Here is a 14,951-nt window from a genome sequence, read left to right as displayed (position 1 = left end):
AAATTTTAGGAAATAAATAGTCATTCAATTCTGTCATTTACTTTTAGGTAAGAGATTGGGAGATTTGTGAAACAGGACTTAAGTTTGACAGAGAATGGATGATTGTCTCAGAGAGTGGTGTAACCGTCAGTCAGAAGAGGGAACCCAAACTTTGTCTCATTAAACCTCAAATTGATCTAGTCAGAAAATGTTTAATTCTTATGTATCCAGGTAATACATTGTTAATAACAAAATAAAATGGTTTTTATTTGCCTGTCAGATTGATGGCAATTCTACATGTTTCATGCAGTAACTCCAAATGATATGATAGGGTCAATTTACTTCAACTTTAGACTGTTGTTAAAATTGTTGGAAAAGTTATCTCCCCTTAAATTTGGAAATTTCCTGGTTTTTCCTTACTGAGATAAAGCAGCTGTTAAATTATTTTTGTTTTGGAAAATGGTAAAAGATGACAAAGTATTATTTTATTTTAAAAAAAAACCCTGCTATACTAACATGATATTCAAAGTTTACAAAACAAATTATCTCATATATAGCCAAAATATTTATACCAGGATCAGACATACCTCAAAATGTCAAAACTTTGTCATCTCTTTTAAATCTTTGCCATTGCTCTATATGCTTATTTATTTCTTTTTGTCTCTTAGGAAATTTGACCATTGACTTCAAATTTCATTAAACATGACTTTAAGACAATTGAATTTGACACATTTTGATATTTTTACTCTTTCAGGTATGTGTTCAGTAACAGTTCCTTTAGACAGCAGTGACCAAGGTCAAGGTCAGCAATCCATCTTACCATGTGTTGGGAAAGTGTGTGGAGACAGGTATGACATTGACATTACCTTTATACATTGAACCTTGATTCAGAGCTGTTTATCAGATCATTTGTATTGAAATGTTCACAAATAAGTACTGTAAATTCAGAAATTCTTGGCATTTTATATAAAAATGAAACAATCGCAATATTTATTAATGTGATTTTAGGAAAATATGCATACAGATATATGTATCAGATATGAATTGTAGTTTATATTATTGCATTTTTCACCCAGTGGTATTATTTACATTGATAAAAACATGGCAATAATTTCTGAATTAAAAAATAGTTACAAATTCCACATACCAGTGGTTACAGCTGTTGAATCCAGGCAACAATGGACCTTCTTTAACATTAAGGGTCCCTGTACTTTAAGATTAAGTAAGGTTTTTTTCTTAGTTAAGTTTTTTATTTAAGGATTAGGGTATTGTATAAATTAGGTTTATAGTTTGTTAAATATAGTTTGGAATCCTAAAGAAGAAGATGGTTAAAATTTAATTCAAATGGTTGTTAACTTTACTGGTATTGTTTTTATGTAATGAGGTTTACAGTATCAGTATAAAAGTGAGTCATGGTGTTCTTTTGATCCTAAAAAAAACAGAAAAGAATAAATTTACTTGAAATTTGTCTTTTCCTTTCCATGGTTCATGTGTTGCTTCATGACATTACTGTCGAGATTACCGTGGGATTACGACGTTCCTAAGTTTGTAGATCTTTTATACATTACCATTGGCGACGTTGGCGACTTAAGTGACGTCGCCGTGGGCTCTTTGAGTTGTTATTAAAAGTTATGGCTGAACAGACGTATTTGTTTATATTAGCGAAAATATCCTACTTTTAACCTCCACATTTATGGTACCGTGACCAATGGATTTAAGCAAGCTCAAATCGATAAGATCCGGGAACAGAAGTGCTGTTACAAAACTTTTTCGGAAGATAGATGCAGTGAAGCAAGAAACAGATTTTGATCCAGAAGAGTTGACCGCAACATTTGAAAACCTTCTTCAGAAGCAAAAGATATTGAACAATTTGAACGAGAAGATACTCCAGCTAGCAGAAGCAGAAGATATTGAAAGTGAAATTCTAGATTCAGATGAGTATTGTATTACGTTAGAAACCAAAATCAGACACATAAGAAATTTTGTTAGAGATACTCATACCACACCAAAGACACGTCAGAGTAAAACTTCATCCCAGATATTAAATGTTGACTCTCAACCGTTCGTCTCAGCAAACCTCACAGAAAACTCATGCACGCAGTCGTCACAAAATCCGTTCTCTCAAGCTAGCAACACAGGGAGTACTAATTTAAATCCGTATACATCCGCAAGCAGTCAGAATCACTACTTACCCAAACTCTCACTTCCGATATTCACAGGGAATATATTAGAGTGGCAAACTTTCTGGGATTCGTATGAATGCGCCATACATTTAAACCCTTCATTGACCGATGTCCAGAAATTTAATTACCTCAAAGCGCAGTTACAAAATGAAGCTTTACGCACCATAGCTGGTTTTGCGCTCACCAATGCAAACTATGCGGACGCCATTATTTTATTGAAAGAGAGATTCGGACAAACACACAAAATCACGCAAGCATACATTCAAGCATTATTAGAAATTCCATCACCACGAAACCATCTTGTCAGTTTGAGACAATTCTATGATCAAATGGAAACTTACGTCAGAGGGCTAGAATCTTTGGGCCAGTCACAAGACTCGTATGGAACATTACTTGTACCAATTATTTTGAAAAAATTACCGGGAGAAATTAAAAAAAACCTTGCCCGTGAACATGGAACAGAAAACTGGTCATTACGAGACCTCCGGAAAAGTATTTGCAATGAAATTAACATAATTGATGCGGGACAAGACACTGAAACTTCTGACAATTTACCAAGTACATCATCTTTCTTTACCGGAACTAAATCAACAAAACCCCGCCAAAATCAAGCTCCAAATACAAGAAATATACGCCAGAATTTAGACACTAAACCTTGTGTATTCTGCCACGATGAACACGCACCAGCGCATTGCGCGAACATAACCGATCCAGCAGCACGCATGGACATTGTAAAACGGGAGAAATTGTGTTTCAACTGCCTTGGAACACATCGTATACATGAATGTAAGTCAAAACACTTATGCCAAAATTGCAACAAAAGACATCACACAAGTCTGTGTACTGTACGCCAATTTAACAACAAGAACTACGATAATGACAGAAGTAGACAAAGCGTGCAAAATACACATTACAGCCAACAACATATGAATTTTCATGGTAACAGTGAACAAGCTAATCAGACATCTGTACATTTGGTAAATGACATGGATCGGAAGGAAGAGGACACGTCAATTTTATACTCATCGTCAGTCGAGGTACGTACAAATGTTCTTTTAAAAACTGCAGTAGCACCCGTATGGTCAGACCACTCATGTAGAGATACCCATATACTTTTTGACGAGGGAGCACAGAGATCATTTGTGACCGAAGATTTAGCAAGAAACCTTAATTTACAGTCAGAGGGAACTGAAATTCTACAGTTATCATCATTTGGAGATAGAAACAAAAACGTAAGACATTTAGATAAATCGACAGTGTACGTAGAAACAGATGCAGGACAGAAAATACCGATAAACGTTCTAATTGTACCAATGATTGCCGTACCTTTGCAGAACAATATTCGCCACATCAACAGAGGACTGAACTATTTAGGGAGACTTAAGTTAGCACATCCGGTAACACAGGAAGAGTCTTTCGAAATATCGTTATTGATCGGAGCTGACTACTACTGGGACTTAGTCGAGGATGAAGTCATACGGGGAAATGGTCCAACCGCCGTGAGGTCAAAGTTAGGTTTCATACTTTCTGGTCCAGTAAGCGACAAGAGGGATAACTTGTTGATGGGTACTAGCATTTTTAATATTCTTGTTAATCATAAAAGGGAGGAGCATGATATAGAAACATTTTGGAGATTGGAATCGATTGGTATTAACTCAAAGGAAACAGACGAAGACGATACAGATTTTTTGGAAACATATCAAGACACTTCGATTGAACTCAGAGGTAATAAATACTTTGCAAAGTTGCCATGGAAACAGGAACATGACGAACTACCATCAAACTATACAGTCACAAGAAGAAGAACAGAGAACGTTATTAAGAAACTTAGTCAAGATCCTAAACTACTAAAGAAGTATGGAGATATAATCGCCGAACAGGAACGCAGAGGATTTGTTGAGACAGTAGATGAAAATGAACAAAAAGGCGGGAAAATTCATTACATTCCACACCACCCTATACACAAGGAATCTAGCACAACTCCTATACGAATAGTATACGACTGCAGTTGTCGTCAATCACCAAGTCATCCAAGTCTAAATGATTGTCTTATGGACACACCACCAAAATTAAATGATTTGACAAAACTCCTAGTACAGTTTAGAGCCAACCCGTTTGCTACATGTACTGATATTGAGAAAGCTTTCTTACATGTTGGATTGAGCGAAGAAGATAGAGATGTTACCCGATTTGTATGGCTTAGTGACCCTACAAATCCAGGAAGTCAGCTGAAAACTTATAGGTTCAAAGCAGTGTTATTTGGAGCGACGTCTTCGCCCTTTATACTCAACGCCACAATACAGAAACATTTGAAACAATTCGGAAACAGTGAAACAGCTAAAATTCTAGAAAGAGATATTTACGTTGATAACATATTGTCTAGTATGAACAAAGAGGAAGATTTACTTACGTATTTCAAAGAAGCAAGAAGCTTGATGGCTGGAGCTGGATTCAACTTGAGATCATGGAGTTCAAACAGTGCTAAATTACAAGAATTAGCTAAAGAAGAAAACGTCCTAGATACGGATAAGTATACCAAAATACTTGGAATATTGTGGAACAGTCGTAGCGACGAGATTTTTTACCCTAAGCGTGATATTCCTACACCAGAACTACTTCAACATGTAACTAAACGAGAAGTTTTGAAATATTCTTCAAAGATTTATGACCCACTAGGCTTACTTAGTCCGGTTACAATTAGAGCGAAAATCCTGATACAAGAGTTATGGAAATGTGGATTAGATTGGGACGAACTTATACCAGATAATTTAAAGACTACGTGGATAGATTTGACCAAAGATTTGGAAAAGGCAATACAATTCACTATTCCTCGATATTATTTTAGCAAGCCATCAACATCAACAGAATTAGTACTTCATGTATTTACAGACGCAAGTCCAAAGGCGTACGGCGCAGCAGCTTATTTTAGTAACGAAAACGAAACAACTTTAGTAATGGCGAAAACCAGAGTAGCACCAGTCAAATGCTTAACCCTCCCACAACTTGAACTTATGGCAGCAATCATCGGCGCACGACTAGCTGCACATCTTCATTCAACACTTAATTATCCAAAAATTGTATTTTGGTCAGATAGCAGCATCGTTCTTCATTGGCTAACATCTACGAAGACTTTGAAACGTTTTATAGCTAATCGAGTGGAGGAAATAACAGAATTGACGCATCCATACAAATGGCGATATTGCCCTACTAATAACAACCCGGCAGATCTTCTAACAAGAGGACTTACAATTGAACAATTTGACCAGAGTATACTTTGGCGGAAAGGACCACATTGGTTAACAGATAGTACAAAATGGCCAGAACTAAACAGCGCAACAAACACCGTTTTGACGTCACTGGTAGATGACAGAGAAAATGAAGAGGAATTGGACAACTTGAATATGACGCACCAAAATAGTCTAAGCAGTATAAAAAACATATTGGATATTTCGAACTATGGATCTTACATGAAGTTATTACGTATTACCGCGTATGTCATCCGTTTTATACGCAACTGTAGACGGGATAGGATTTCCAGGAGGTAAATGAAATTCAAACAGCAGTAAATACTTGGATTCTAGATTGTCAAGAGTCTATGTATACAGATGAAATGTCATATCTGAGAGGAGCACAACACAGAAACACAAATAAAGTACCCAGAGTCCGACAATTGGGACTTTTCTTAGACGAAACCGGTCTTATTAGATGTAACGGGAGAATACACAACGCACCAATACCAGAATCAGCGAAATTTCCGTACCTTATACCGGCAAATCATCCGTTAACTAGACTAATTGTATTGGACGCACACGAAAAGTTACTTCATAGTGGAATGAATGCTACAGTCACCTATATTAGACAAACGTTTTGGATACCAACTATTCGACAGTATGCAAAGAAATTACTCCGCAAATGTGTTATTTGCCGCAAAGTTAATGGAAAATCGTACGTTGCACCAGACCCACCACCTTTACCAAAAATCAGATTACAGGAAGCACCCCCCTTTACAGTCACTGGAGTGGACTTTACAGGAGCATTACTTGTAAGAGACGAAAATAGAATTTTAACAAAAGCATATATATGCATGTTTACCTGCACTTCTACCAGAGCCGTTCATCTAGAGGTGGTACCGAACCTAACCGAACATTCGTTTGTTCAAGCTTTTAGGCGTTTCGTAAGCAGCAAATCAATACCTAAGACACTTATATCAGATAATGCAACTACTTTCATCGCAGGAGCAGAGGAACTAAAAAGATTATGTGAATCGGCAACACTAAAAGAAACGTTGTCTACACGAGGAATAGAATGGAAATTCATACCAAAACGCGCACCGTGGTATGGTGGATTCTGGGAGAGACTTATTGCGCTAACAAAGACAAGCTTGAAAAAGACACTTGGACGAACTCAAGTTAGTATGGAAACTCTACAGACTGTCGTGACAGAAATAGAAAGAATTTTAAATGACAGGCCACTAACATATTTTTCATCAGATATCCGAGATTGCGAGACGTTAACCCCCGTTCATCTTTTGTATGGTAGAAGAATATCAACGCTGCCATATCCGCAAATAGACATAGAGGAATTCAACGATCCAACCTATATGAATCACAAAGAACTCAACAAATGTGCACAAAGACAAACTTTATTAATACAACACTTCTGGACCAGATGGAAGTCCGAGTACTTAACTTCATTGCGTGAATTTCACAAAACTTTAGGAAAAAACGAACAATCTATTCAAATTGGAGACATAGTTCAAATACATTATGAATCGCCTAGAGTCAATTGGAAACTAGGTATAGTTAATGAACTTATCAGAGGCAATGATGGACATGTACGAGCAGCACGGATACAGACAAGCAATGGTGAGACTTCCCGACTGATCGTTAAACTATTTCCGTTGGAAGTATCGGGGACACATTCGGATGTTACAAGCGATCACACTGACGAGCAACATCAAGACACAATGCAAAGAAGTACTAGACCGAATTGAAATGCGAGCATAAAGGCCCGGGAGAGGATACGAAAGTGGACAACCAATGTAGACGAAAATGATGAAGAAGATTAACAATTTTCAAAAGGACTTTCAAAGTTAATTCAAATTTTTCATTTATGTGAACAAGAACTCAGTTAATTCAATTTAGTTCATTCATGGAGATAGAGACTTTTTTAATTTGATTTATTTACAAATATGTTAATGTGAAATTTAAGATAATTTGCACTTTTTGCGGCCCCCAGTATGTCGAGATTACCGCGGGATTACGACGTTCCTAAGTTTGCAGATCTTTTGTACATTACCATTGGCGACGTTGGCGACTTCAGTGACGTCGCCGTGGGCTCTTTGAGTTGTTATTAAAAGTTATGGCTGAACAGACGTATTTGTTTATATTAGCGAAAATATCCTACTTTTAACCTCCACAATTACATTATAGTGACATCATTGATTCATCATTGACCAAATTTAAATCTGAACATTTTAATACTATAAGTAGTGTATATATAACAAAAAAGTATAATCTGATTGATAATAAAATGAAAACAACAATTTTTGATTTGGTTTGTCCAAAGTGCTTTTCTGGATTTACCTTCTTGAGGAATGCTCATACCTGAAAATTTGAAAACCATGGCGAAGAATGTATAAATGCTGGAATACTTGAGAAGCTTTATGATCAAAGGTAACTTAGAAAGGCAATCCATGTAAGGCCATCTTTGCCTGAAGAAAGTTATACATGTAGTCGTAAATCAGAGTATGGTAAGGATGGCAGCTAACAGTAGCATACTTCCTACACTGAAGGCAGTTATCCAATCTATTGGCAGTAAAAATGATATAATAAAATAGAGTAATTGATAGAGAGCTAACAAAATGATACCACTAGCCTAGAATTATTTGGAAGATTTATTGTAATTATCTCCCTTACCATAAGTAAAACTGCAAATATATATGGACTTATTCTCAATTTCATGAGCTTTCAAACTTTAGCACAAATATAGCGTTTTAGTCCTTATATGGTTTACACTGAAAAAGAAACACAATATACTTGTATGAATTTGTATTCTGAGCATACAAGTATTGAGTTTATAAGATTGATATCTTTTGGTGAGTTAATGATCTTGATATTTGTTTTACAAACAGAGTAACTGGTGTAGACTGTGGAGAGGCTGTTGGACAGTGGATCAGTGAGGTACTAGATAAACCAGGATGTAGACTTATACAGCAAGATAGAACAAGGTCAAGGAAGTGTAAACTGGATAAAACATCTAATGGTAAAGAATTAAGATGATGGTTACTGGTATTTTAGTTAATTTGTAGTGTTTTGTTTTGTCCTCATTGATTTTATAATGTACATTTTCCTATATTTTTTCTGAATATATTTTACTTGTAACTTTTTGGGATTTTTTTATATCATTATTTAATACTTTTTTGTTGAAAATTATCTGTTTTTGTTTGGCAAATTACTCATTCAAATTCATGGAAGAGGAACATAATCTTTAGATTTTTTTGCATAAATTTGTGTTAGCAAATGTATGAATTTTTTTTCTTTTATTTGCATGGATACCTATTTTGTGTGTTGTTGAACTCTAGATCTTGCATATGAGTGCATATACAATATTTGTGCCCTGTATGAATATTTAAATGTATTTTCTTATTTTCCAGATACAGAAAGTATTTCCAAACTTTCCTTAGCCAATGAGTCCCAGTATTTACTGATATGTAGAACGAGTATTGAAGATTTACAGCACAGAATTCAACAGAATGAAGAGAATCCTAATTTTGGTATTTACCTAAACCTTACATTTTAAATTTGCTTCAACCAAATTTAATGATTCTTATACACAATGCTTATTACCACAAAAGACTCAAGTGTTAAATTTGATGGCATCACTTTTATTGTTCTTGAGTTATGTCCCTTTATAGCGTTTCATGCAAGCTGGTGCTTCACCTGTGTCCAACGGACACATTGCCCATTTTTGGCTTTTTTTATTTTCTCACTTTTGATTTAATTAAGATCAGTTCAAGTTTGTGCCTTGCTTTAAATGACTCTGGTTTATTAATATAAATTTTTGCCAAACTGCCAATACAAATTGAGATTGAAGTATAATGATTGACAATTTTTCTCAAATTACTTTGCCAATTAATACTTTTTAGTTCAAAAATGTCTACAACAATTTTTTGTAATGAATATGATCAACATTAAAAAAAATATTTTGCTAGTGACCATCATTAAATTGCAGTTGGATAAGAACTTTTGTTGTGACTTTGTGATGAAGTCCAGCAATAAAAGTGTTTTTCCTTTGATATTGTTTTGTCAAGTGGGTTTTGTGTTATGAAATAGTATAAAATATCATGTCTTTTCCACAAAGATGAAAAAAAATCATAAAACTGAATTATTTATGGTGCAAATAAAGAACACTAATCATGCCAATACTTACCAGTAAATTTTTAAAGAAATTTCTTGAAAATGACTTCATTTCAATTTACAGAAGTGGAGAATCTGATAAACAGATTCCGTGCTAACATTGTTATAGGTGGTGGCCTAGCTTTTGAAGAAGACAGTTGGGCTACAGTTAAGATTGGAAATAACAAATTCTTGGTAATTGAATATTTAACTCATTGTGTAGCTTTATACCACAAAACACAGATCTAGTTTAAATTTTGGTTGTGTCGCTTTCATTTTTTAGGGTTTAGTCTATTTTAAAATTGAAAAATTGCTGAATATTTCATTTCTGATCTTTAATTTAAGTTAGCCTCAACCAAATTTTATGAAGCTTATACACAATGCTTTTAACCACAAAATACAGATCCAGTTCAAATTAAGTTGGTGTCACTATTACTATTCTAGAGTTATTCCCCTTGACAAATGAAAAAAATAAGCTTTCCACTCTCTAACTTTAGTCAGCTTAAAGGAAATGTTATGTAACTTGTACACAATATTTTTACATCAAAATACAGAAAAATATCAACTGTTGGTTGCACCTAGAGTTATGCCCTTATACAAATGGAAAAAATGCTGAAATTTTAGTTCACATTATCTAACTTAAGTTTCCCTTACCACATTTTATGAAACTTATACACAATACTTATTACCACAAAACTCTGATCAAGTTCAAATTATGGTAGCATCACTTTTACAGTTCTTCAGTTATGTCCCTTTATAACTTTATACGATATGCAAGTGGGGCATCATCTGTGTCCCATGAACACATTCCTCTTTTATTTTAAAAAGATTTATGCAATAGAAACATATACTTCAAAGAAATTAATGGAGCTGGAACATTTCTTGTGTCATATATTGTAGTATCAAATTTGTAAAGTGTGGTCAATCTGTGCAAATATAAAACAAAAAGCATTCATCAGTAATAAAATTAATATCCTATCTTTTATTTATTTATTTTTTTAATTTACAGAGTCAGGGTGGTTGTACTAGATGTCAGATGGTCTGTCTAGATCAGGACACTGGGGAACGAAGTAAGGAACCTCTGAAAACATTAGCAGCATGGAGGGGCAAGAAGGTGAAAAATTATTTTAAAATTTTAGACTAATTTGAAATATGAAGGCATGCTTAAAGTAATGTCTTGAGTAAATTTACTAATGATGTAATATTAATCTTCCAGAACTCTTAACTGTTGGATTGGGAAGGCTGATTGACATTAAAATGTACATGAAGTTGATTTTTGTGATGAGTCAAACTTCAGATAAATTTTAACCCTGTTAGAGATTTAAGTTACACCTTTACCCACACAATCCATAGAAATTTGTATCTAACAAATGGTATTGAATCCACAATAAATGTGTTTGACCATGGTTCTCCAACAAATAATATTAAATCCACAATAAATGTGTTTGACCATGGTTTTCCTACAAATGATATTCAATCCACAATAAATGTGTTTGACCATGGTTCTCCAACAAATAATATTAAATCCACAATAAATGTGTTTGACCATGGTTCTCCAACAAATGATATTAAATCCACAATAAATGTGTTTGACCATGGTTTTCCAACAAATGATATTAAATCCACAATAAATGTGTTTGACCATGGTTTTCCAACAAATGATATTAAATCCACAATAAATGTGTTTGACCATGGTTTGCCAACAAATGATATTAAATCCACAATAAATGTGTTTGACCATGGTTTTCCTACAAATGATATTCAATCCACAATAAATGTGTTTGACCATGGTTTTCCTACAAATGATATTAAATCCACAATAAATGTGTTTGACCATGGTTTGTCAACAAATGATATTAAATCCACAATAAATGTGTTTGACCATGGTTCTCCAACAATTGATATTAAATTCACAATAAATGTGTTTGACCATGGTTTGCCAACAAATGATATTAAATCCACAATAAATGTGTTTGACCATGGTTTTCCTACAAATGATATTCAATCCACAATAAATGTGTTTGACCATGGTTTTCCTACAAATGATATTAAATCCACAATAAATGTGTTTGACCATGGTTTTCCAACAAATGATATTAAATCCACAATAAATGTGTTTGACCATGGTTTTCCTACAAATGATATTAAATCCACAATAAATGTGTTTGACCATGTTTTCCAACAAATGATATTAAATCCACAATAAATGTGTTTGACCATGGTTTTCCTACAAATGATATTAAATCCATAATAAATGTGTTTGACCATGGTTTTCCTACAAATGATATTAAATCCACAAAAAATGTGTTTGACCATGGTTTTCCTACAAATGATATTGAATCCACAATAAATGTGTTTGACCATGGTTCTCCAACAAATGGTATTAAATCAACAATAAATGTGTTTGACCATGGTTTGTCAACAAATGATATTAAATCCACAATAAATGAGTTTGACCATGGTTTTCCTACAAATGATATTGAATTCACAATAAATGTGTTTGACCATGCATTTCCTACAAATGATATTAAATCCACAATAAATGAGTTTGACCATGGTTCTCTGTTTATTTTTCAGATTCCCTTTGGAATCCATCTAAGACATGATGATTCTGCTGTTGGGGAGAGAATACATGTTGGAGATCCACTGTTGGTTAAATAATAAAGAAATTACACTTATGATGAGATATGTGTGACAATATGGATTTTATATGTTTATCATGTGATAACTAGGATTGATCTTTGTATCTTGACTACCCAATTGTGCCAAAATTATTAATGATATATTTTGATTGTTACTTATTTTTAAAAATCATGAAGAACGTTAAATTATTTCAGGGAACTTTATAAATATTTAGTCAGATTTTTGTTTTGTTATATGCTACATTTGTTATACCTGTAACAATACAGATTTGTTTTTATATGATACTTTTGTATTGCCTGTAATAAATATCTACAGTAATGGTATTAATGATATAGTCAGATTTGCTATTAGTCCCCTATCTATGAAGTCGAATGGGGACTTTAGGTTTGCACTCTGTTTGTCTTTTTGTCTGTCCATCCGTCAGTCTGTCAATTAGTTTCCCACACTTTCTTTGTGCTTAAAGATATTGGTCTGAAATTTGGTGTAAATTTTATCATGACAAGTTACAGATCGAGTTGGAATATTGTTCTTGTCTGATAATTTTGTGCAGAGTTATGGTCCTTGGACTTAGAAAAATCACTCAAATAATCAGTTTTCCACACCTTTTTTTCACCATGCATGTCAAATTTTAGATCAAGTTAGCATTTGGTTCCTGTACAATAATTTTTTAACTGGTAGTGGAATATGTATTGCCATGCAATACTCACAGAATGCTTGTTTTATAATGGTACTTTAGTCTTGCCTGCAATGAAATCTATAGAACTGATATTGCTTTGTTGCATGCCATCTACTGCATGTTGGTAACATCATTAGCACTTTCAAATGCCTTTATTTTATTCCTTCTGCAAAATATATACCAAAACTGATATGGTGGCTAAAACAATACAAGACCTTGTCAGCGAGTCATTGTTGTCTGACCTTGACTCAGTTTTATTTCAATTTTCTTTTTGTCTGGGTATGGTTTTTAGATTTGGTATGTTCATCAGTATTATATATGATTTGAAATGGATTATTGTTTTGAGGAGTAAATGTCGGACAGTATTTACCTTTCTCTTGTGTCTTTTACAATTACATTTATAATATTCTCATGGTGAATTTTAGATCTCTTTGGTGAGGTGTATGTGGATTATGTGTGAAGAGTAAACATTATGTCTGTCTGTCATATGTCACATGGACTTATTGGTCCTAGACATTGTACCAAATGACTATATGTTTACTGTTATACACACTTAATTATTATGTATCTTGATACATGATTGGTTTGTTTTAAACTATACAATATCTTGATCATGTGCATATTTCATGTGTCATATGACCTTGACCACAGCTTTGAAGTTCTGAATATTGGATGAATTAAAATAGTATTAAAGATAGACATAATAGATATAGGAAGATGTGGTATGAGTGCCTATGAGACAACTCGTACTCCAAGTCACAATTTATAAAAGTAAACAAATATAGTAATACACATTTTCTGAATGAATTTCATTCACAGGACAATATAAAACAGTTAGGTATATTACATAACAGTGTTGAATTACTGTAAATTCAGAAATTATTGCGTGCATTTCTTATTACGATTTTGTCATTTTACTTGAATGCGATTTTAATTTTTACGATTTTGAGAAAAAGTCATGCTTAATTCATTTAAAATATTACAAAATGCGAGTTTTAATTATTGCGTTAACAATATATCTCTTTCACCCTTACAATCATTACAAACACCATATAGAGGTGACCATTGCTTATAATATCTGAGAATCAGGCTTAACCATAAAAAATTAAAATTAACAAATTAGTTTTAACATATTTATTTATAGTGGATTGGGAAACAAGTTTTTGCAAATTATATTAATCCCTTTCCACTTTGCAGGTGCGAGTGCTGCCTTGTAGCGGCATTAGCCTTCTCTTTTTCAAAATCTACAAGGGTGTCATTAACGTGCAAGAGATCTGGCTCTCTCTTAACAGGGGTCAGCCATTTATCGTCCCCTTCCGACTATCATCGTTTCCTTAAGACCATACTCACAAATTGTGTCAAGGGAGAGCTGAAAATTAAATTCCTGAAATTTTCATCCCAACGGGAATCGAACCAGGAAGCTTTGTGTTAGCAGTCTGATGCACTAACCACTAAACCACAGCTCTCTTATTAACAAATGAACCATGAAAGATACAAAGGTCAAATAACCATGAAATGCAGATATATAGGTATACCTTTCCGTAATTCTATACACCAAATATAGATGATCTATTGTCTGAAATACATAATCGACTTAACCTTGAACACTGATACAGAAAATTCAAGACATAATACTACAGTTATTTTTAAGCATTTGCTTAACCATATAAATTAGGTCAAGGACAATGTTCATATAATAGACTGTTATGAAACATCTCTCATAAGAAACCTTGAGATCAGAAGGCTACTGCTGGTGTTTAAATTGTCTCTCATAAGAAACCTTGAGATCACAAGGCTATTGCTGGTGTTTAAATTGTCTCTCATAAGAAACCTTGAGATCAGAAGGCTATTGCTGGTGTTTAAATTGTCTCTCATAAGAAACCTTGAGATCAGAAGGCTTCTGCTGGTGTTTATATTGTCTCTCATAAGAAACCTTGAGATCATAAGGCTATTGCTGGTGTTTAAATTGTCTCTCATAAGAAACCTTGAGATCACAAGGATATTGCTGGTGTTTAAATTGTCTCTCATAAGAAACCTTGAGATCACAAGGCTATTGCTGGTGTTAAAATTGTC

General features: G+C 33.8%; 1 protein-coding gene across 1 annotated transcript in view; it reads left to right on the top strand.

The window, feature by feature from the left end:
• The window catches only part of LOC134708290 (molybdenum cofactor sulfurase-like), a 37,612-nt gene extending 25,161 nt beyond the window's left edge, over nt 1-12,451 (top strand). The window contains exons 9-15 of the mRNA XM_063568710.1: nt 48-210; nt 734-827; nt 8,296-8,426; nt 8,818-8,937; nt 9,645-9,754; nt 10,569-10,673; nt 12,137-12,451. Of these exons, the coding sequence (XP_063424780.1) occupies nt 48-210; nt 734-827; nt 8,296-8,426; nt 8,818-8,937; nt 9,645-9,754; nt 10,569-10,673; nt 12,137-12,220 (807 nt within the window). The 3' untranslated portion in view covers nt 12,221-12,451. The remainder of the gene's footprint in view (nt 1-47; nt 211-733; nt 828-8,295; nt 8,427-8,817; nt 8,938-9,644; nt 9,755-10,568; nt 10,674-12,136) is intronic.
• The last annotated feature ends 2,500 nt before the right edge of the window (nt 12,452-14,951 follow it).

The sequence above is a fragment of the Mytilus trossulus genome, chromosome 2, assembly GCF_036588685.1.
Source record: "Mytilus trossulus isolate FHL-02 chromosome 2, PNRI_Mtr1.1.1.hap1, whole genome shotgun sequence".
Taxonomy (NCBI): domain Eukaryota; kingdom Metazoa; phylum Mollusca; class Bivalvia; order Mytilida; family Mytilidae; genus Mytilus; species Mytilus trossulus.
This window is presented reverse-complemented; position numbering and strand designations above follow the sequence as displayed.